The following is a 24,588-nucleotide window of genomic DNA, read 5'->3' on the forward strand; positions in this document are numbered from 1 at the left end:
TAGACAAGGAGAACCGTACAAAATCAAACATAGTTTATTCAGGCAGTTACACACAAAACACAGACCTCAGAACCTCAAAGCGCACACACGCCTTCCCTTTTATAGTGCAGCTAACACGTCGCCTTACAAATGTTGCCTATCACGCTGTCTTACACGTGTTAATATACATTGTAACTATTTCAGTGCACGTGAACGTGCTCTGCACCTACAGTAATACAACATTAATGGCTGGCTAAATTAGCTTTTGTGTTTAACCCATTTTGCCTCTCTCTACTAATCTAGCTATCTTCCCAGATGTGTTGAATGCATTCCTAAACAATGGGAGCCATTTTATTGAAGTCCAAGGATAGGAGACCATAGCACCGCCACAGTTATCTGTTTCAGAGTTTGTTGGGAATCAGTAGGCCTTAACTTGTTTGCTTGCTAGAAATTAATAATACATCTGTCCTTTTTAAGAAATAAAATGGTAAAACACAAAGCTTTTGTTGGCTATCTTGTTACTGTGAGCACCTAAAATCAATACTTTCAAAAGCTATTATGAAAATAGGTTTCTGTTTGCCTCATTGGTGTAACAGTGTACCTTTACACAGCTGATGGCATTAGGTAAAACCGTTTTGAGTATTTTTGAAATTATGGATGAATAAAGGAAGAAAGCTTTCTTGCAGAAACCACACTTCCTTTTGTGGCCTGTTGCTATGGTAAAACTTCCTGTGGTGGCAGGAAATGGTAGTGACTGTAGAATAAAAGGATGTGATGAACCGTCTCTATGAATATGTCTCATACTTGCATGGTGCTTTCGTACAACCTGCTTCACCATTTGAGAGGTTAGAAACAACTGATGCCCTAAACTTTAGGATATGTCTAAACAAATGAAACATCTTGACGTTCCAAATGGTCACCTGGTGAGTCTTGAGACGGTTTTGTTTTATGTGGGTCGAATGTTTGAATGATTCCAGAGAGGGTGTAGGACCATTCCATTTCTGCCTTTTATCTGACAAAGTGTGTGGTGGGGGAACCTTACAAAGGTTTCTCTACAAAATAAGTTGTACAAATAAAAACTGTACATTTCCACCAAGATTTGGTATATTATGGATGGAAAACACATTTATTTAGTTATAACAATGTTATTAAGTGTAGCCACCTGAGATGCTGTTTTGTATTTGCAGCACTGTAGTATTAATATTCATAACAAACCACAATAAATCCAATATTTTGAAAAGGAAAATTGTCAATTATATACAGCCTAGTATTTCTATGACAATTGTTTTGAACAGTTACATTATAATTGCAAAGGTAACTGATTTTGAATGTGAAAATAAAATGGAGTGTTACCATGGATTGTTCTTGGTAAACCATTCTATTATATAATTTTGTGCTTGAGGATCACCAGTATTTCCATTTTTGGGTGCTGCCTCCAGGATCAGTTACTCAAATATACCAATATTCATGATTCATGCAAGTAGAGGTGCAACACCATAAGAATAGATTGTAGATCAAATTTCCATTCTTTTATTTAAAAAGTACAAAGTTAAAAACGAGCACTTTCGGCCAGATGGCCGCCTTCAAGCTACACTCACAGCACTCATCGTTAAATTCATTAACACCTCAATTAGTTTATCAATTAATTAGTGATTCAATCATTCAGAATGAACTATTAAATAGTCATTATATTTGCAAACAACACTGTTTAAGGTACCATACCCTTCTGTCCAGAGTGTGGATGATGAAGGTCTTGGATCTAATTCTATTGTAGCACAGTGTCTGCATGGTTTAGTGAAAACGAGACAATCCCCACCAAGTGCTGGAGATTGGTGTTGTGGGGAAAGAAAAGTGCTGCTAAAATTAAAAACTGTCTTGGGAATCTAAACAAACTGGAATATGAACAAGGTCGCCTGGGGAACTGGTAAACTGACGTCAATGATGCTTTGTGTCAATGTAATATGGTTATAGGGCACTGCAGCTTTAATGAAACAAAAGGCAATTGGTTGCAAAACAAAATATTACATATACAGTAAGGGTGGTGCCTAGATACTGGAAACCACACAATCTGCTGCATCTTTTAAACATAGGGACATTCAAAAACATTGATGCTTTAAATTAGGTGGCATCCAGGTCTTGTCTTTTGATGTGGTTTGATATTACCTTCTTCCAATATTGGGATGATTTATACATTTTAAAAATTCAGTATTTATCTGTGAAATCGCAGTTACTAGTCATTTATCTCAACAGCCACAAGATTAAACTAGTTTCCCAGTGATGATTTCTGTGGTTTGAATGTTAACTTTTAACTTTTGAGCTGAAATGCAATTCTTTTTTTTTTTTTTCCCTCAATGGTTAGGGGAAATGTCCATTGATAAAGGCTGCGTATTTCTACAGCAAGTTCATGTAGTTGAAATGCAGTGGGCAGGATTGTGGTTTAGTAAATGTCAAATGTGTGTCTGTGAGGATGCCTTAACTGAAGCGAAGTACTGCATGCTGTCCCCACTCTTGGTGATTTCCATTCTGAGGAGGTAGAATGTCAAATGTAAATCATAAACATCTGTAGCTTATCTGGGGCTGAACAATAATAAAATTCCCATTCGTATGGACTTTCTTCGAGTTGGTAGTTCTCGTATACTTTTTTTTTTTTTTTTTTTTAATATATATTGCTCGGTAACTACCAACAGACTTTACCAACTGTAAACTTATTTTAAACGCATTAACTTTGGAACAAAGCTGCTGTTAATTGAGTACTGAGCACATTTTCATAACTACCGAGTCACAGGAACACAGCTTCCGGGGTACATGCCCAATTGGAAGTGGAGTACTTTTTAAACTTATTTTGCTGCTTAAAGTTATTTAGCTTTTATAAAGTTAACAACACATCACATTTTTCAATCTGATTATTTTTCCTGGACCTGTGTAATTAAACAAGTGTATACCCTTCTCTCTGGTGAAAGTGTTTAACCTTTGAGGCCTTTGCCCACTGGATCCGTTCCGTCATTTATCATCCATCATCCTAACAAGTCATGCTTCAATCCATTGCACACTAGATGTGTTATTGATGGAATTTAAAACATTTCCTAATTATTACTTTTCTACTAGATCTACAATATTACATAATACAAAAACATATTGCACAACTGCATATAGTTGTCATAGCATCATAAACCATGTGACAAATTATTTCAAACACTCGCTCCTGTAATAAATACATCTAAAAGTTGGGAAGCTAGCAATGAGCTACCAAAAATAATTCACCATAATGACCTTCTACTCTCTGTGTATGGAGCCAGAAATTCCATCACTTTCATGTACTGCCCCTCTTCTGACTGAAGCCCTGACCGCTCTTGCCCTGTCACGCTTCTTTTTCTGGCGTCTCCAGGTTAGGCCATTGTTTCTTTACTTTGCCAATTTACAACTGAAATAATGTATATGCTTGTAATAACCTATACTGCACAAAATCCATGTTTATGTATGCTATCGTTTCATAATGTCATGTTTAATAATACATGTCATTCACAGCCAAGTCCACAGCAATGTCTCTCCATACGTGTTCTATTTTTTCCCCCCAAAGTCTTTGCTGAATTTAACATAATGTGTTTTTTGTTTGGCAACGCACACAATTAGTGTTTCCTTTTTGTTCAGGGAACTGCAAGAAGCCACGTGTCATTCCAGTCGTTTCATTGGTCAATGTCATTTTAACTCGCGTCAGTTCGAATCAAATCTAACTGGTTTAGATTCAAAATTGAGGCATTACCATCATACGAGAACTACGGACTCTGTGTAAGGTGCAATAGGGAACATGATCGTGTTTTTTTTTTTTTTTTTAGATGCACATTAAAATCAGATGCATGATCGGTAACATGAAGGCTTTAGTCAGTGCCAATAATTGAGCTCACACTGAAGGCGGAAAGCATCCCACGTATGTGAACTCGAATTTCTGTTTAAACTGTTCTGTGAGTGAATGTATTGACATGCTAAGCATTTTGAAAAATATTTTATTTAAAAAAGTTAAACATTAAATGCTACAAACCAACACAAACTACAAAAATGTAGTATAAAATTGGCAACACTTAAATATGAAATTGCATTGCATCAAAACAATTGGCTTGTGTTTTTAGTAAAAAAAAAAAAAAAAAAAAAAAAAAAAAAAAAAAAAAAAAAACCTGTATGAAATGCACGTCATTTTTCCTCCCTGAAAGCGGAGAAAATAATCATATTTTGTTCAATACAGTATTATATACAGTTTCATGAATGGCTGTTGGCTAAACCAAATATGTAGAGAGAAATCAATAACTTGTTTCCCATGTGCACTTCGAAGGATTAGTCCCGTTTCCTGAGTTGGGCAAGGACTTTCTTGGTATCAAAGTAAAGGTGTGCAATTAGCGCTTAATCGCATGTAAGAATATTCCACACTCTTCAGAGCTATGAGATTTTCATTTTAAACACGTCGGGGTGCATTTGCACCCCTAGACGGTAAAGGAGGGTTATGATTGTTGGCTTTATAGATTTTATATTTATTTTGGTTCTCCACTTGTACTTGTACTACAACCAATTAACCAAAACTAGCTCCAATACTAAACTGGGACTTGGAAGAATTTACATTTCTCCACATTACTAAATTGTCCAGCATGTATTCTATTATTGCATAGTCTGTATGGCAGTATAATTATGTAACATCCAGCAGAGACATGGACACACCTATATCCTGTCTATGTAATCATGGCTAGGGTCATATCAGATGAGCAAGTAAATGCAGGCTGTTGTGATTTGTTCATGTTTTGCTTTGCTGTATTAATCTCTTATCAATATCAGAACATTTAGCACCATGCTAATTTTGCAGATATCTTTACTTCATCTCTGAATTAGTGTATTTGAAGATTAATATCAACCTTTTTCATGGTTTTAACAGCGCAGTGGCAAACACTTTGAGTATAGTCCCTTGTATGCTAACGGCTTATTTTAGTGGTGTTCAATGGGCTTGTTTGGTTCATGTTCAGTACATTATCCAAAAGTAAAGCGAGCAACCTGTACATCTGTAGTCCTCCATATTCACTTATGAATTCAATATAATGATACAGGTCCTCACTAATGACCCGGAACATGTATTATTAGGGAGGGGTTTTGAATTTGGCAAGTATTTGAACATTTGTATTTGTATAAAAATGTGTGAAACATGCAGTGCGTACTTATGGAACCCCACCCCTTATTATATATTTTTTGTAACCCCTTAAGGTACACAAGGAATTGAGCAGTTCAAACGGTTTCTTTTAAAATACATTTTGAGAGCAACTCGAGGATCATGAGGAAACTGATCAACCCTGTTTCATGCACTGCAAAAAGAAGGAAGTTGGCATCATTGTATTTAAGACGTGTGCCTTTGTACCTTAAAGGGTTAAAGTGTATTGTGTTTTTTTTTTTTCAATTGAAGAATAAGTGCTTCTCTGGATATATGTGAAAGCACAGAATCCATATCTCTGACCCCCATATTGGAGTTTTAAATGAAGTTTGCTGTTTTGAGCCCTTTGCATTCACAGTATCTGTGTCTTTTAATGTAAGTTTCCCCACGCCTTTGTATTCAAATAAGTAGTCTGGAGGCATATATTTTCATTGTTTTATATATTGGCTGATCTTTCTTTTTGTTTTCTTACAGTCCCTGGCAGTCTCAGATGGAGGTAGGTGATGTAACATTTCATTCAAACACATTTTGAGCTAGTACTGTTTGGTATAGTTTTGTGTCACGCATACACAAGCTTCTAATCTAATACATCATAGTAGCCCGGAATGTTGCACTGTTGCCTTTTCAATTTGAAAGGTTTTGAGTACTGGACAGGATAACAGGACTGGGGCTCCAGAAACTTTGATTCAACTAATTTCTTGAAGTTTCTCATCCCTGTGCCAAACTTGAAGCCACACAGAGTGCCAATTTTGCTTCTGTTGACAGTGATGTAAAGTCACAGTCAATATTAAGGCCACCATTGTATTTGGTGTGAAGTTTCAGACCTCTTAAAGTTAACCGTGCTATAAACTACCATCTGTTTGAAAAGCCTCAAAACTTGGATGCGTGATGTAACTCATTTTCATTGTAGAAAGCTATGCAGTACAATAATGAACTGTTTAAACTATTCAATAAAATGTTAAGCAGATAAGTTGGCTATGCTTTTTAAACATACTGTAGTAATGTAGGTTGTGTAAGTAGTTTATGTATTTTGCATACCTGTGTTGCATTACGTGTGTTTGTTACGTATGTATGTTGACCCAGTCGGTTCTTTATTTCAATTGCATTTCTTAATACATTAAAGCATTGTTAAGATACACATTTAAAAGATGGAATGGAAACTAATGAATTTGGGGGAAAAAAAAACATTGTACATACATAGTTTAAACGTCAGTACAGAGCCAATTGAAAACCATTTGAGAAATCTCATCCAACATGCCTGGTGTCCATATCTTAATGTGCTGTAGGCTGTGGAAACTGGTCTGTCAGTTAATTTAACTAAACACATGTGCGAGTTCCATGGGTTTCGCAAGTAGGTTACTTAAGCATGTAGGTAATGTATTTTGACAGATTAAGGCCAAACCAGTTTGAGTTTTAAATTAAAATGGACCTTTTAATAGGGATGCCCTTAATACTGAAGTATTTATTTTAACAAATTACTGTGATAGGACAAGTGATTTAATGAATCACAGGTTACATGTATGTAGGTTACTTTAGCATGTACAGTGACATGCTTTCTTGCCATTGCAGGTCGATGCTTTTAGTATTTTTAAAATCAAACTTTTTGTTTATCCATTTTTGATGTGTGTTGATCAAATTATGGTTTAGGAATAGTACACAACCCTACATCCCTTTTAATTAGGGCTTGAATTTATCAGGGTTTTATTTTTGATTCTATGATATCCTTTAATTTTGAGCAGATTTATTTTTTCTAATTAAACACAAAACAATGTCCTTGTTTTTATCTTTGTCTTGGCCTGATTCTGTTTCGCTTTATTTTTATTTCAAACAGAAGTACCAAATGATGTTAATTGCTCATCGCTGACCCTAATTTCATTTCGTTCTTGCAGTCTCCTAGTTTTATCGTTGTGCTTTTGTTATTTTTACTTGTTTAACAGTTGCCCTGGAAGATTCTTTTTGCCCTACAATACCCAGCATGGAGTGTACACTGATAGCAAGTCCCATTTAAAATCTCATTGATTCATAGCAAAGTCAAAAATGATCTTAAACCCAGTTTCTAACAAATAGTTACATTGGAATGCAGAGACAGCTTAACAACTACTAATTAACATTTAAAGAGAGGTAGAAATCTGGAAAATAAAATCTGAAAGGTTCAAGCCCTAATTAATACACAATACTTTGCTTTAGTGGTGTACCCATTCCTGGGTTTAAGTCCTACCTTCTAATAGTATATTTTAAATGATCAGGAGCCAGGAGTTTGTGTGAAGTATATGTGTGTATGTGTGTGTGATTTTTATATATATATACACACACACACACACAGAGCTCTGGAAAAAATTGAGACCACTGCAAAATTATCAGTTTCTCTGGTTTTACTATTTATAGGTATGTGTTTGGGTAAAAAGAACATTTTTGTTTTATTCTATAAACTACTGACAACATTTCTCCCAAATTCCAAATAAAAATATTGTCATTTAGAGCATTTATTTGCAGAAAATGACAACTGGTCAAAATAATAAAAAAAGATGCAGTGTTGTCAGACCTCGAATAATGCAAAGAAAATAAGTTCAGATTCATTTTTGAACACAATACTAATGTTTTAACTTAGGAAGAGTTGAGAAATCAATATTTGGTGGAATAACCCTGATTTTCAAGCACAGCTTTCATGCGTCTTGGCATGCTCTCCACCATTGTCAGAGTAGAAGGAAGCAGATCAAGACTCTGTCATGGCCAGCCCAATCTCCAGACCTGAACCCCATTGAAAACCTCTGGAATGTGATCAAGAGGAAGATGGATGGTCACAAGCCATCAAACAAAGCTGAGCTGCTTGAATTTTTGCGCCAGGAGTGGCATAAAGTCACCCAACATTAATGTGAAAGACTGGTGGAGAGCATGCCAAGATGCGTGAAAGCTGTGCTTGAAAATCAGGGTTATTCCACCACAGGGTTATTTGATCTGGTGGTCCTCCATCCACACCTTGATTGACCTGGCTGTGTGGCATGGAGCATTGTCCTGCTGGAAAAAACCAATCCTCAGAGTTGGGGAACATTGTCAGAGTAGAAGGAAGCAAGTTTTCTTCCAGGACAACCTTGTACTTGGCTTGATTGTGACGGACGCATGAATCAAGCCAAGCACAAGGTTGTCCTGGAAGAAAACTTGCTTCCTTCTACTCTGACAATGGTGGAGAGCATGCCAAGATGCATGAAAGCTGTGCTTGAAAATCAGGGTTATTCCACCAAATATTGATTTCTCAACTCTTCCTAAGTTAAAACATTAGTATTGTTAAAAATGAATCTGAACTTATTTTCTTTGCATTATTCGAGGTCTGACAACACTGCATCTTTTTTTATTATTTTGACCAGTTGTCATTTTCTGCAAATAAATGCTCTAAATGACAATATTTTTATTTGGAATTTGGGAGAAATGTTGTCAGTAGTTTATAGAATAAAACAAAAATGTTCTTTTTACCCAAACACATACCTATAAATAGTAAAACCAGAGAAACTGATAATTTTGCAGTGGTCTCAATTTTTTCCAGAGCTGTGTGTGTGTGTATGTATGTGTGTGTATATAGATAGATATAAATATAATATTGCATCAACAACTCCTGTCAGTTAACCTACGGACTAACGTAGCTATTCATTCTGTGAAAAGTGCAATTGGTTCAGAGCAGCATTACCAGGGTCTTCATTGTTCAAACACCAAGTACCTGGCCATTTCAGTAGTAAACCTAAATGGGGAGGTTCTGAAACCAAGGACTGGGTGGAGGGATAGTATGAATTTCAAGCCCTGTAAAGGCATTATCAAAGGGTTAAATATTTCGAATATTTAAGCACTAAAACACGGTATCGTTTAACCTTTAAAATAATGACCACAATTTCCAGTACTTCACCTGTTGGTGCTTCAATGAGATCTAATTAATTCAGGTGTTTTGTTAGCTTCCCTCATTGTTTTTTAAACTTACTCTGCACAGTGCATTGAATAGAAAGTTCATTACCCATGTTTGTACAGTAGAAACATCTTCTGAGTGTATTTGGCTGAGGATTACACCTTGTGTCCATGGCGCAGTGGTTTCTATGAGTTGCAGAGGGACCCAGAGAAACACAGTGAGTGAGAAGCTGATCTGTGTTGCAGGGCTGTGGACATCCCCTTGACCAGCTCTGATATTCTGAGTTAGATCAACCACCTCATGCTATCGAAGGCCCAGGCTATATTGGCTCTAAACTAGAAATATGTTAGCCAGCATTTCATCTTGTCAGGTAAACAATTAAACAGCAGTTTCTTTTATAGATCTGCATGATTTTGCAACAATGTCTGCAAAAAAGAATATAAAAAACACATCTTCCAGATGAGTGCTCTCTTTTTAAATCTGTCTGTTCAGAAACGTGTTTAAAAAGTCAGCTAGCGATGGGTTTCAGAACAATTGGGCCCCTACTAAATCTGTTTTGAAGTGACCACACTTATCAAATCATAAATATGTCTCGCTTGAGTCTTTAGTTTTGCTATTAGGAGGCTTCCTGTCCAGCTCTTGGGGAGGAACAATTTAACAGATGGATAACTTCTTGAACTCATGGCTCCTGATAATTTGGATGTCCCCTAAAATGGCTGTCCCGAGTTAAAATTGACAGTAGCATATTTAGCAGGAATCTGATTGCTCATACTGCTTGCACATACTGTGCCGTTTCCTTCCAAGTGCAAGTTGATTTCATCGCCTCTGTGTTAATGACTATGATCCCTTATTGTTACTCATCATTATTATATCTTCTAAAATGCTGCTAGAATTTAGCACGTAAAATTATTCACTTGTACGAAAGTTTAGAATATATGTTAGCTGTTAGCCCAGTTTGGCAATCGCTGTTGAAATACTAAAATTATTTTGCAAAAATGTTAGTTACATATGTTGATAAATTGCCTTCTTTCTAACTTTTCATGAAACAGTCTAGTTGGACACCACAATACATTAGGCATGGTGTGTAATAACATAATCCTTCTGTACTAAGAACCCTTTCAGACCTCTGGTTTGCATGGAATGCATTTTGTATTTTGTTTTGTCTGAAGAGATCATAGGAAAATTAAAATGTGGCATGGCCCCCAATGTATGAACAAACTAGGCAGTAGTATCTTGGCTGGGGGGGGGGTGTTTGTAGCCCTCTAGCACTTGTCGTCTGATTTACTGTAAATTTGTGAGCAGGCTTTGTTTTGTGCACAGACTTGAACTGCCTTGAGGTGGATGGGCGGCGTGGAAGCAGTCAGAGCCTGAACAGCAATGCTAGCCGGCCCAGTGTGAAAAGTGGGGGTCATCGTGGTGTTGAGGGGTCAGTGGCCAGCTGGGCGGTTTCCTTTGAGAGACTCCTTGAGGATCCCACCGGGGTTCGCTACTTTACGGTAAGAAGCTCAGAGCAGCAAATTCAACTGGGGGAAACTCCTCCTAAAGTGCATTTTTCAATAGGTAGCATGAGATGTGTTCTGTGACGTCCAGCAGATTCAGTTTGGGTGTGATGAAATGATGATGCAATTGCTCCGAATAACAATTTGAAGGAACCACTATAACCCAAGGCTATTCTAATGAAGCAGTGTGTGTTTCTCTATAAAATGCAAAGATGATATTATTGGGGGGGGGGGGGGGGGGGTACATGATCTTAATGTGGTGCTGTACACACAGTGAATGGCCAGCAATATAATTGAAGGCAAGACTCTGACCCAGCTCCCTGCCGAAAAATATCAGCTCATCCAAATGGAGAAATGCCTTGATGAGGTGTAGCGTTTGAGTGGTATTTTGGTTTTTGTTCTTTGCTGCCACAGGCTTCACTTGTGGTAACAGGAGGGAATCAACACTGCCCTATACATCCCTTATTTTAAAAAGTGCTCTACTGTATATTTTGGTGTTAAAATTATTTAAAATTCACTCCTAATATAACTCTCAACATTTCTATAAAACTCCTGTATTTTTTATTTTAACTCCTCTATGTAGTGTGTGTGTTAATTATTTTCAATGAAACATCTTGCCTTTTTAATGATTTTAAAGCAATTGTACCCAAATGAATTGTCAAACCAGTTAATGCTGTGACTTGTATGTCGATGATTTCTGCTGTTACTTTTGATGTTCTTTAGCATCTGAGAAGTAGTTCTGTAAAAATAACATTTCCTTGTGATCTTTAAATGGGTATTGCTTCTAGCTCTAGTAATGAGACCTCAGGCCCCTACAAGTCCACATCATTGACATATGATTCTTGCAGGAGTTCCTAAAATCAGAAGTTAGTGCTGAGAATATACTATTCTGGCAGGCCTGTGAGAAATTCAGACAGATCCCGGCGGATCGCAAGCATGAGGTACTGCATTCTTTTTTAAATTCAAGCATTTTTATTTTCAAATATAGCCCAACAAATGGAAACTCTCGAGTCTGTTCCTTAAAATAAGAGCAGGGGATTACATTCATGTGAGTGATCAATGGATTTTTATATATATATAAAGTTAATTTGCTGTAATAATTTCTCTAAATGTATAATGAAACTTAGTAACAACTGTAAGATGTATTTGATACTGTTTTCCTTGTGGGTTTGTATTGTCCTGATTGTGTTTCTTTTGCTTGGTGCAGCTTGCCAGGGAAGCCCGGATGATTTACGACACCTACCTGTCTATCGGTGCATGCAATGCTATTAACATTGATGACACGGCCCGGATGGAGGAGAGCGAGCTGGGGGACCCCAAGACAGATATGTTTGCAAAACCACAGCAGCAGGTAGTGGAGTGGTTCATTGTGGCAATTCTTCGTTCCTGCAAAAAAACTTTTCTTTAAGAGCTTGGTTTATTTTTAGACATGAAGAGGTAGACATAGTCACTAAAGTGCAAGACAAATTACAAGGTCTGGTGGTACTGGGGGGGGGAGAAATGACGACAATAGGTGTTCAGGAAATGGTACTCAAGCACTTGAACAATTGAAAATAACGTTAAGGATATGTTTAAAAAAAAAAAAAAAAAAAAATGTAAAGCTAGTTTAAACTCAGGACTCTGACCTTCTCTGGGTGTGGTTCTTGTCATGCATCACCACATCTGTGTGCACTGAACTGCAGACACCCTTTTATTTTCAGTTCTCCTCCTTCCTCAGATCTTTAAACTCATGAAGTTTGACAGCTATACCCGCTTTGTAAAGTCCCAACTGTACCAGAGCTGCATGCTGGCCAACGTGGAAGGAGGATCCCTGCCTGACCTTTGCTCTGGCTTCAGGAGCCCAGAGTCTATAAAAAGCCCAGCCAATTACAGCCTAGCATTGAGCGACTCCTCCAAGAAGGTATGTCATCAGTAAATGATTTGCTGGCTGAAGTGTTCTCTAAGACGGAGAGCCACCAGACACAATATAAATAAATATGACTGACTTGTCATGACGTACGTGCGTCGACACATTAAATTAACTGAATAAGAAAGAAAAGCAATAGGCAAGTGTGTGTTATTAAACTGTAATAAACTAAATTAACACAGCACCCCTACACACGTAATAAATAATGCAGCAGCAATATACAAGACTTGCATTTTATTTAACAGAATAGTGAAGCAACTCGCCAGAACAGAAGACCAAATTGTTCTGCAACCTTGTTTCTGATTCAGATTTTTTTAAGAGCTCCAACAATTTCTAAGTTTTTGTAGCAAGAGAAGCAGCGACGCATTGTCATTTTGTTTACATGCCGTTTTGAAGCTATGAGGTGCACTCGTGGAAATCGGAATACAGAACTGGTCAACAGGGTCTGAAAAGATTTAGTAAACCAATCCCTGTGGCTCTAGACACTCGAAGTAGACTTTGAAAAGACTGAATAAACCTTTTTAAATTTGAGTTATCTGGTTACAAAACAGTACTCTATCCATTGTGGACGAATCGCTATCGGTGCCAAGATGTGCTTTTAAGTCAAGTTCCTGTTCCTTTTAGTCGGAGCATTTACAATGAGGAAAAATCTGTTTCACCAGAAGGGTGTTCCCTTAGGTGACGTCTTCTCTTGGGAGGTGTTCCTATATGTGGAGACCTACTGTATTTAGATAATTTGATAATTGGAGCATGCTGGTGCTGACACCTAACAGATTTTGTTTTCTATTCCTGTTCAACCCATCAAGATTTTTGCTGTTATCCCACATGTTTTGGATGTGTGTATTTCACCACACAAATGTGTGTGTGTGAGATATATATACACACACACATACAGTGCCTATAGAAAGTCTACACCCACTTGAACTTTTTTTCAGTGCCTTTTGGTGTCAGTGCCTCAGTTTCATGCATATAAATGAGGATTTTTTTCCACACCATACTCCACACTGTTAATGGCAAAAGTTTTTAGTGAGGGGGAAAAAAAAAAAAAAATATACAAAACTTTAAGATCATAATTGAATAAGTCTCCACCCTCCTGAGTTAATACTTGGTGGAAGCACCTTTGGCAGCAATTACAGCTGTGTTGGGATAGGTCTCTACCAACTTTGCACACCTAGATTTGGCAATATTTGACCATTCTTCTTTACAAAACTGTTACAAAGCTCTGTCAGGTTGCTTGGTGAGCGTTGATGGACAGCAATCTTCAAGTAATGCCACAAATTTTCAATTGGATTTAGGTCGGCCTCTGATTGGGCAACTCGAAGACATTTACCTTTTTGTTCCTTAGCAGCTCCAGTGTAGCTTTGGCTGTGTGCTTTGGGTTGTCATGCTGAAAGGTGAGCTGCCGTCCCAGTTTCAGCCTTCAAGCAGAGGGCAGTCGGTTTTCCTCAAGGACTTCTCTGTACTTTGCTCCATTAATTTTCCCTTCTATCCTGTCAAGTGCCCCAGTCCCTGCTGATGAGAAACACCCCTAACATGATACTGCCATCGCCATGCTTCACAGTAGGGGTGGTGTTCTTTGGGTGATGCACAATGTTGGGTTTGCGCCAATCATAATGCTTTGCATTTAGGCCTAAAAGTTCCATTTTGGTTTCATCAGACCTCAACTTTTTGCCACATGGCTACAGAATCTCCTGAGCTGCTTTTGCATGCTTCAAACAGCATGGATTCAAAGGTGGGCTTTGAGTAATGGCTTCTTTCTTGCCACCCTACCGTACAGGCCAGATTTGTGGTGTACTTGGGGGACATTGTTGTCAAAAGTACACTTTGACCAGTTTTGGCCATAAAAGCCTGAAGCTCTTGCAAAGTTGCCATTGGCCTCTTGGTAGCCTCTCTGATCAGTCTCCTTCTTGCTCTCTCATCCAGTTTGGAGGGACGACCTGATCTAGGCAGGGTCTTGTTGGTGCCATACACCTTCCACTTCCTAATAATCGACTCAAGGGATATACAAGGCCTTTGGTTGTGTTGTTTTTTTTTTTTATACCCATCCCCTAATCTGTGCCTTTCAATAACTTTGTCCCTGAGTTTTTGAAAGCGCCTTGGTGCTCATGGTTGAGTCCTTGCTTTGAAATGCACTACCCAGCAGAGGAAACCTACAGGAACTGCTGAATTTATCTTGAAATCATGTGAATCACCCTGAATTTTATCCTTGAAATCATGTGAACCTTGCAATTTCATGAGGTATATATATATAATATATTATATATATATATATATATATATATATATATATATATATATATATATATATATATTTGGCACCGTCCTTGTATTGACGCCAGTCATATCAGCTTTATAAGAGGCCGTCCTCAAACGCTGTTATCAATTAAAAATTCTTTAAATGTTTTTTTCTCCTCTACTAAAAAAAAACACACAGTAAACAAACGTGCAACACTGACTATGTACATGTAAACCCCTGAAGAGATGCCATATTGAAATAATACGGTGCATGTAATTATAACAAATGGTTTTGTGTTTATGCAGAAGAAAAAACTAAAAGTGGGGGTATCTCTTCCATTTGACTCTGAGGACTTTGCATCCAAAAAAAGAGCAACGCTGGACAGTCGACCGGGTCCAGAGAAATCAAGCAAAAGGGACAAGAGGAGAGACAAGCGAGGCTCTTGGGGAGGTAGGAACAGAGAACAGGAGACAGGACTTTTGCAAAGTCTCTAAACATCCCTTCTAACAGTAACATGATCACACATTATGACCACATGGATCAGACCACAAAATCAAATGGTCTCCATTAACAGTTAAGCGATAGGCATAGATATAGGGGGATGTGGGAAACACAAATAATCAATGATTGACAGACAAAACACAGAGGGAGCCAAGAACAATCATCTTATTTTATTTTTAAATAAATTCACTTTCAGTATTTAAAGTCAATGGATGTTTCTGCTTAAACTTCAGGGGTTACCACAGATACACTAACATGTTTTGACGTACTCACTGAGTTGTGTAAAATCTCTGAAGTAGGTGGTAAACAGCCACAGTGAATTGTGAGAATATTGGGGTACTTGGGTTCGAGGTTCTCAAAGCATTCTTTTCATAAAGAAAAGCTTTGTCACTAGCTGTATTTGAGATCACACTAAGTGGCTAACAGCATTCAGTCACTAAATATAGACTTGCTGTATTAACACCTGTTTCTATGGCAGAATTCTCTGACCACAGTCCGACGATGGTAGGGCGCCGTGAGTCCCAGTGCTCCGTCCATTCAGCTGCCAGCCTGGAGCTAGGACAACTTGGGTCCCTTTCCAACAAATCTGAGGTACACGTGTCTTACTCCCCTGCTGGAGATACCCACCTAAAAAATATCAAGTGGGTGAAATAAAATTCATCACATCACAAAACCCAAATATTCAAAAATATATACTACACAAGTTTTTTTTTTTAATTATATGTAGAATATCTGTCAAATCCATTTTTTTGCATGCTTACATTCATATCAAAATGACCTGAATTTGTCCCTCTTTGCTTAACGACACTTCACACCTAAAATAAGCAGACAACCAATATTAACAGTTGTTCCTATGATAATATTTCATGGTCATCTGTTAATTTTGCAGTAACATTGTGCTGAAGCTCTCAAGGTGTGACCAGGGGCTGTGTTTTTGCAACAGAACGGCAGGTCCAGCCCTCGCTGTCAGGATGCAGAGAAGGAGGGCCGCACTGTGAAGTACTGCTGTGTTTACCTCCCTGATGGCACTGCCTCCCTGGCCCCAGCGCGCTTCGGGATCACCGTCCGAGACATGCTGTCTGGAATCTGTGAGAAGAGAGGAATCCCATTGTCTGGAGTCAAGATCTATCTGCAGAACAAGGACAAGGTACAGAACCTCCCGTTAGAGAATACTGTAACAGAACACCCAAAAACAATTTGTTGTACCGTAGCACTCCAAGTGTGTTTTATGCTGTGTGTGACTAATTTTAAATGCAAAAGGGAATTTACGTTAAATGGAGTGGCTGGCTTTATTGGGATTTGTTTACCCAGGCATGCCTCCTCCTGCTATCTATTGGGGCATTCTAAATCCTATCATGCATGAAGACAGGGTTCTATTTCTATTTTTATGGTTTTTTTTTTTTCTTTTGTAAAAGCCTCTCTCACTTGATCAAGACAGCTCTGTCCTGATGGACAAGCAGGTGCTGTTGGAGACGAGGATAACATTTGCGTGAGTCTGCTTTTTTTTTTTTTAAATCAATTTATAGAAAGGTAAAGTAGACAGGATTTCGCACAAAATGTTTTCTGTGTTTCAATGGTCAAAAGAAAATAAATTGTTTAATTTTACCTCAACACATACCTATTTTTTTCATGTAAATAACATACAATATATTATGGTATTTAATATTTAAATTGAGTCTCACTCAACATATGTTATCCTAATAAAATATTTTAATGATACCGCATGTGTGCTAACTTTTAGTCTAACCCCAACCACTGTTTAACAAGGAGCAAACATATGCTGCAGGAAAAACAATTCAACACACAAACCTGGCCAAGTTAACTTGCTAGAACTTGCAGAACTTCAACAATCCTTACTGGTTTAAATTTGGCTGGAGAGTCTCTGCCACTATGACACACTTTCCAGCTAGATGTATTCACTCATTCATGCTGGGCAAAGAACGGCCTGGCTTACTGGCTGGGCTATGTTTTAATTATCAATGTGTTGAGATTGTCTGACAATTTCTAGCAGCGCTTTTCAATTGCAGCAATCGTGCCCATGTTATTATAAATAATTGCATCCTATGGCTCTGGTGGCATTGATTTATTTTTTTATTTTTTGTGTGCAATTTTAGGTTAGAGATGGTACCTCTCAATAAAACCATTGGCATTGCAGCTAAATCCAGTAAAACATTGCTTGAAGCTCTGGAACCCATCGTGGACAAGAACGGCCTGAAGTTGCAGAATATGGAAGCTAGAATTGTAAGTTAATTTCTTTTGTTTCCCTTGCTGTTATGTTAGGCAATTAAATGCGAGACAGCATTATAAATCATTTTTATAACAATTTATTTTATCATTGGCTTGTGTTTTAAGACTTCATGTGGTGAATTGTAAGCTACTTTTACATTGTGTTCTGAGCCTTGTCTGTATAGTGTAATGGTGGCTGTGTATTATTGTGCCTTAGATTATATTGTCATATGCATCACCTGTTTTGATTTAATTCTTTGGTCTTAATCTGTACATTACTGGAACTGCATATAACCTGTTGCACAATGATTCAGACACCCTGTGGGCACAATGAAATGCTTTTGAAAGATGGTAAACTATTAAATGAGCAAGTGAAACCATGGACGTTGCATAATTAAATGATGTATAGATACTTTTTGCTTTACCGATTTTGTATTTCTAATCCAGAGTGGAGAAATGCATCCTTTAAACATGAACATGCCAGTCACGCCCTTGGCCAACAAGAAAGTGGTTCTGGACAGAGTAAAAGGTGTGTGGTGGTTTTTGGTGTTTAACCAAACAAAAATGGAATGGCATTTAACATGAAACAGCATCAGTCTACGTCTCTCTATGCATATAGTAGCAGCAGTGCTTTTTGTTTTTGTCCATGTTGTAATAAGAGTGGTCTTTTAAGAACAGGCCTGCATATTCTGGTCAGGAGTGCAAAAATTATATTGGTGTTTTAATATTGACAGGTGAAGGTAACGCACACCTCCCCTGTGCTCCAGTGATCCAGGTTAATGTAAGTACCGCCTTCACTCTAAAAAGTATAGGGAAGATAGCTTCTGTTCACCTTTACAGTAATGCTAAACACCCAATTATAATAAAGATATTTTTGTAAAGTTATCTGAAATGTTGTACAGTATCAAGCTCCTTCTCGGCATGTTTTCAGGTGACCGTATGGCTCAGTGTTCAACGAGACAGTTCAGGCTTTTCAACTCAACCCAATACATTCTGGAAAGCATAGTCCTGCTTCTCTTAAAGGAAAGAATGGTACCAGAGACAGGTAAAACATACCAGAATGCATTGGGTTGTGAGTTGAAAATCCTGAACTGTCCCACTGAACACAACCATATGGTCACCTTAAATATAAAACTTGAAGGAAGATAACATCACATTGTTGTTTAATACATAACTGGCTGTTGGTGAAGCCCCATTTTGAAGCAAGTTCCAAGGTTTCATAGACAAATTAAATAATGAACTGTAAGTATATCCTGTTAGTATATTGAAGGGAGCTTATTGTAGTATATTGGTGTGTGCAGTATGCATGTGTTTTAAGAAATCTTTTAACCTTGTATAGGCAAGTGCAGCAGCAGCTGTGGATGTGAAGGCAGCAGAAATGTCCTTGTTGCCCAGAAACCAAATCAGAGGGAACACCAAAGCCAGAAATGCTATGCAGAGGAGAACTTGCGAAATGGACGGTATATGTTTGGGGTATTTTTTTGACGATCCCATGAAGGAGCAAGAAATTCTGGAACAACTCTTGTCCAGTTTAATAACTTGACAATTCACAATCTGTTGAACAACTTCTATAACAAATGTCCATGCAAAGATTAACACTACTATGCATTAGCAGCTATAGCCTAGATATTGCCTAGCCTCGATTTTATGTCTGGGCCAATCGGATCATTTAAGTATTTTCCATGTCATGTTCAATGATAACTTCAGGTGCGATTTATTTTTGTTTTTGTAAGATATAGCTCTGTAAGCTGGTCATACACTTACTATTATCACCTGGTAGGGATAATAAATGGCATTTGCTGAATTATGTTTTTAGGACTGTCTCCTATGTTATGTGCTTTTAAAATAAGCTTTTAATAAAAGTAAGAGGATAAACCTTAATTTCTACAATGGCATGCTGGATTCAGGCCACATTTAATAATCATTATTTATAGAGGGAAGCTACCCTTGAAAAAGGAATACGGAAGAAAAAAACTATGTACAGATAAATCGTTACAACTTTATACAGCAATAAATACTACAGTGTGGTTATAAAGTCTGCATACCACTGTGAACTGGTACTGTCCTAACAGTGTTTTTAATTTAATTCCAACAAATCCTTTCTTCATTGCAAATGGTGCCCATATCAAGCAGGTGCTGCACTCATTAGTCTGCTTCAGAGATATTTACGACCCTTGTATTTTTGGTATATTTGCCCCACAGCACCCTTGATATGTTTAAATGATCAGGCACTGAGCAATCAAGCCCCTGTTAAAGGATTCCGACTCTACAGCTGCATGAATTCTGAATAGTAAACATACTTAATCATGTTGTATTCATTTCAGAACAGATTTCTCAGGGGCCTTATTGCTTGCATTCCTAGCACCTGGTCATTTTCAATATACCTAAACAAGGTTGTTCTGAAGCATGGGTGCTGGGCAAATGTTTCCAGCCCTGCTTTGGGCTGTTCTCTGAGAGAAGCTGCCTTTTATGTAAATGCTATCCTACACTGACATTTGAGACTACAGAATATCTCTGTAAATGGAAAATAAACATGAAATAAAACCCTGTCTGAAAGTTGCGTGTTGCGTGTGTCTTACAGGACTGATCGATCTTCTGTCAAAAGTGCAGAGCTGCCGAGTGGATGACCAGCGGGGACTTCTGAATAAGGAGAACTTGGTAATCCCCCAGTTCCTGCAGCTGCCTGTGAAGGAAGAGGAACAAAATGAAGATGAGGGCACCATAGCAGAGACATCAGTTAGTTTGGGACCTACCAACAGCATGGTCACGGGTGAAGGCTGCAGGCAGCACATTGAAGCGAACGCAAAAACCATCTCTGCATCTTCATGGTCTAAAGAGGCTCCTTCCAATTAACTGCATGCAAACGAACTACTAAACCACAGTGCTGGAGCAGACAATGATTCAGACGGACAACTCTTACAAAAACAACCAAGCAGCAAAGCGACAAACGGCAATAGACCTTCAACACTGGATCACTGTGCAAAAGCAGAATATGGTACTGAAACCGTTCCGTGACCGGAGAGACAGATGGAACTTCGATGCACCTTAATAAATATAGATTTCATTTTAACGTTGACTGGTTTCGCTTTCTTTTTTGCTTTGACATGAAGATATCCAGGCTTTTTAACTGCCGACCAGTGAATTGTATTTGAATGATCCTGTGTAGCACAGGGAAAGACCGCAGCATTGAGAGGACAGTGAGGTTTTTATTTATTTATTCTTTCTATTTAATCATTAGACACACCCTTAGAACCAACCAGACTTGAAACATTGTTATTTTAATTAGAGGCAGACCTGCCAATCCTTGTATACATATGAAGGCCGGTTTCAATGTCCAGGAATTCTTGGAGCGTATTGCTAGATAACAACTTTTGGACTCCTTTTTATGATGTGAAAAAGCACTTTGTCAAAATTGATCAAAATCCCAACCTGAAGGTAAGTGCAGTGTCCTTTTAATAGGAAAACAGAAGTCATTAATGTATTGAAAGATTAACTACTGTAATTGAAGAATGTGGTAAGAAATACGTAAATGTTAACTGAACAGTTTTACTTTATTGTTCAATGTGCTGGACACCAATGCAACATGTTACTCATTCACATCTTCTGTGATGACACTGTTAGACATGTGATTCAATTCACATGTGTAGCCAACAGTAACACAATCAGGGTTTTTTTTTTTTTTTTTTGTCGCTCTTCAGTTGTGGAATCTACAATAAACTTGTACTCCACACAATTCACAACAATGTAAAAATGTTTACTTTTTTTTAGTTTGCACTTGGCTTGTGTTAACTTAAGATTGTTCTGTTGTGCCACTGTAATATAGCATTATTTAGATTTAAATGCAACCAATTAAAAAAAAAAAAATAATGTAACATGTACACCTTGCATGTCTAGTTTTATCCATCACTTAAATTAATCATTAATATTGTTTTCTTAACACTTGTATTATAAAATAAATAACCATTATAAGATTTGGGAGTGCACAGAAAATAAAATGTAATTGGCATTTTTAGTTGGTCAGTCTGTTACATCCAGACAGATGCCATACTTTTATTAATTTTACACTACTCTAGCACCACCTTCAGAACATTTTCAAAAGTTTGCCATGGTACATTTGCATAGATTTGTACACTTTTGGAATTTGATATACTTTGACATACCACAACAGGAAATATCATGTTGTAGTATTCACTAGAATAAAGCACCCTTTTCAACTTCTCAAATAACACACCAGCAAGATATATTAGCGAAGCATGAATTTGATTTTAGTTTCGGTGTATTCCCATATCGACCACGGTGGTGTCAAGAATGAACCAAGGAGCACCAGGAGAAAGTACTGTAAGATGCATGTGGACTTAAAGAATATATTTATAGTATTGTTCTGTTTTGTTCTTTTATTAATTTACATTTCTATTGTGTATGTAGTTGTTCCTATTTGTAAGTTTGACACCAATGCGTATTTATTTGTTACGAGAATGCACTCGCGCATTGCTTTCCTCTGGCATTCCCAATTTATTCTCAGCCACTATATGTTCCTACCTCGCTACATACTGTGTTTTGAATACTTGATATTCTTTGAGGTGGTCTGGGGCAAAGCCTGCTTAAATGGCAGCAATTTTCTATTTGAAAACCTACCGTTTGCAGGGAGTAGTAGACATTTTTACTGTTGCATAAGGAAGGGATTTTCTGACTCTCTGAAATGACAAGCAACTTGCTAGTGTAACAGATATGTTGGTTTTATGTAATACATTTTTTGTATTTGCACACTTCCTGTGTGAAGAGGTAAGTACCTAATTGCTAGATCTCACTGCAATGAATACCTTATGGCATGGGAACTTCACCAAGATCCCAAGCCAAGGCAGCCTCAATGAGAATATGGCACTGTGTGCATGTTCAATATGAGGCTTTGGAATGGTGCAGGATGCTGTGCTGTGGGAGCCCCTTCAGTCTGATTGATTACAGCAGGTGGCTCCACTTGATACCAGTGATCACAAGGGGGCGCTTTGGCAGGATATGACAATAACCAGGGTCTGTTTGTCAGGTCATTCAACTAGAATAACATTTTTACAGTGTTTGAAATGGCATGATGACTGTAAATACTTTGGAAGTATGACCGGTGAAACAAGGTTTAAATTATGTATGCCTTTTCAACCACAACAGGGGTGTACTTTCTTTTGGTTTGTTTTGTTAACTTGAATTATATAGATAATTAACTGCACTAAGGCACAAGGAGAAGAATACTCCTAGAATGTAAGTCAGTCAAAAGAAATTGCTCAATTTTCTAAATAAAGGAGATGCACTTATGTTGTACTGCTGATAATGTTGTAGATTAAAATTCTGAACATAAGCATATGGGCACATAAAAGCATAATGTTTTAAAGCTATCTTATCAGTCAAAGATTCAGAAAGATGATTGTTATGGATTGAATCTAAAATATAATGAATGTACAAGAACGAAGCATGCTTTTATAAATACAGCACCAAAAACCATGCAACAAGCCAAACTATTTTCTGCAAGGAGGTTGATGTGAGTAAATTGGATAGGAGTCTCTGTAGGTGGTGGTAATGCATTGAATGGGGTGGAAAATTAGTATACTTTAAATGGTGAACTATATCCAGCTAGTTTTTGAGAACAGCTAAGTGTTTGGACATTTGGTTAATGGCAACAGCTACCTTTTTTATTCATGTTTCATGTATGCCAATTTTAGCACCAATGTTACTGTACTTCACCATCAAGTAAGGTGGACCAAGATTAGCATTGCATTGGGTCTGTTCAACAAGCAGATTGTTTTGATGGCAACCTATGATGGTCTTCTGTAATTACTCTCCCGATGTTAAAATCTGTGTTGTACACCGGAGTTGCATTTTCTTTTTAGCAGTCTCATCCTGTCGAATCTAATGTGACTTGTATGTGTTAAATAAAAGTTGTAACGGTGTGCAAACTGTAAGTATTCTCTCTTGGGGGGGGGGGGGGGGGGGGGGGGAAAAAAAAAAAAAATAAATAAATAATCCACCTGAGGTTTATCTCTACAGGGCACATCAATCAAATCAATGCCCAGTCTTAACATGTGTACATGCTACTTGTGGGTGTTTTTATACTATAATTGTTAGATATAATTCGATCCAACGTTTTTGCCTCCACTAATGCTTGTAAATGCTTAATTAAACCATCTCTGCATGTTGTATAAATTGTAAAAGGAGATCCAGTATCCACCATTTGCACCGTACAGTGTTATATTCGGCAGCCGTTTATATAGGACAAATAGCTTTCGCCGTTTGCTATTCCCATGGATTTCAACAACAAAGCATCGTTTATACAGTGTTAAGCACGACGTATATTTCGGGCAAACTCAGTTTTTGATCTCGTTATGTGCCATTCATATTTAAATAACACACTGCTTTCTACTGTAGTACTCGCCCTTACTAATCGGCTGTTTACATCGCGTTACCTTTCCATTCACATAATTTTCAATACAAGATAACCTTTTACTGTAGTAAAAGCTTGACAGATCGTTCAACCAGCTGTTTGCACAGCGTTACTGAGCGATTACCCCCGTACTGTAGGTTGGCTTTAATCTATATACGCAGTGTCAGGTTTACATGCAACGTTGCTTCAAAAAAGATGGGGTTTCTGTACTTGAGGAGAGTGCTGACAAATACAACCAAAACATCGGAGGAAGAATTCTCAGCTGTTACCTAGGCGACCAGGACGCTTGTCCTGTAAAGGACAACGATGACGTAAGCGTGCGTGCTGCGCTTGTAACACTGGCGAGCTATGGAGCAGCAGCCGGATATAGAGCTGAATTGGGATTTTTAGAAAACGCTGAAAGTTTGCCATTCATACTTGCAGAATAAATAAATAAAATCATCCAGATGCTTGTCAGAGGAGTTCGCTGGAAACAATGTGCAGTAATGTAGCCTACCTGTACTGTACATTTCTGCACTTGCATTACTTTTTTGCATTTTTTTTTTTATTATTAATAGGTTTTAATACATATAAAGATTGAAGATAACCCCATACATGCATGTTTGATTTGCTGTACTGGTGATTGGGAGGCATTTTGAATGTCAGGTTATTGTGAGTTTACCTTCCGTCGCTTACTGCGGGTGAATCACGTTAACACAATGGCGACTGTAATTACATAGACTTCAGGATAACTGGAAGTGTAA

At 37.7% G+C, this 24,588-nt stretch overlaps 1 protein-coding gene across 1 annotated transcript; it reads left to right on the forward strand.

Annotated features, from left to right (window-relative positions):
- The first annotated feature begins 782 nt into the window (after positions 1-782).
- Positions 783-23,348, forward strand: LOC121323977 (regulator of G-protein signaling 14-like). The gene is made up of 15 exons (XM_041265332.1): positions 783-902; positions 5,636-5,657; positions 10,371-10,546; positions 11,398-11,490; positions 11,757-11,900; positions 12,267-12,449; positions 14,997-15,141; positions 15,671-15,783; positions 16,136-16,339; positions 16,608-16,681; positions 17,307-17,433; positions 17,866-17,947; positions 18,153-18,199; positions 18,758-18,878; positions 20,000-23,348. The coding sequence occupies exons 1-15, from the start codon at positions 858-860 to the stop codon at positions 20,269-20,271; spliced, it is 1,848 nt and encodes a 615-aa protein (XP_041121266.1). The 5' UTR covers positions 783-857; the 3' UTR covers positions 20,272-23,348.
- The last annotated feature ends 1,240 nt before the right edge of the window (positions 23,349-24,588 follow it).

This window comes from Polyodon spathula, chromosome 12 (assembly GCF_017654505.1).
Source record: "Polyodon spathula isolate WHYD16114869_AA chromosome 12, ASM1765450v1, whole genome shotgun sequence".
NCBI classification, from domain to species: Eukaryota; Metazoa; Chordata; class Actinopteri; order Acipenseriformes; family Polyodontidae; genus Polyodon; species Polyodon spathula.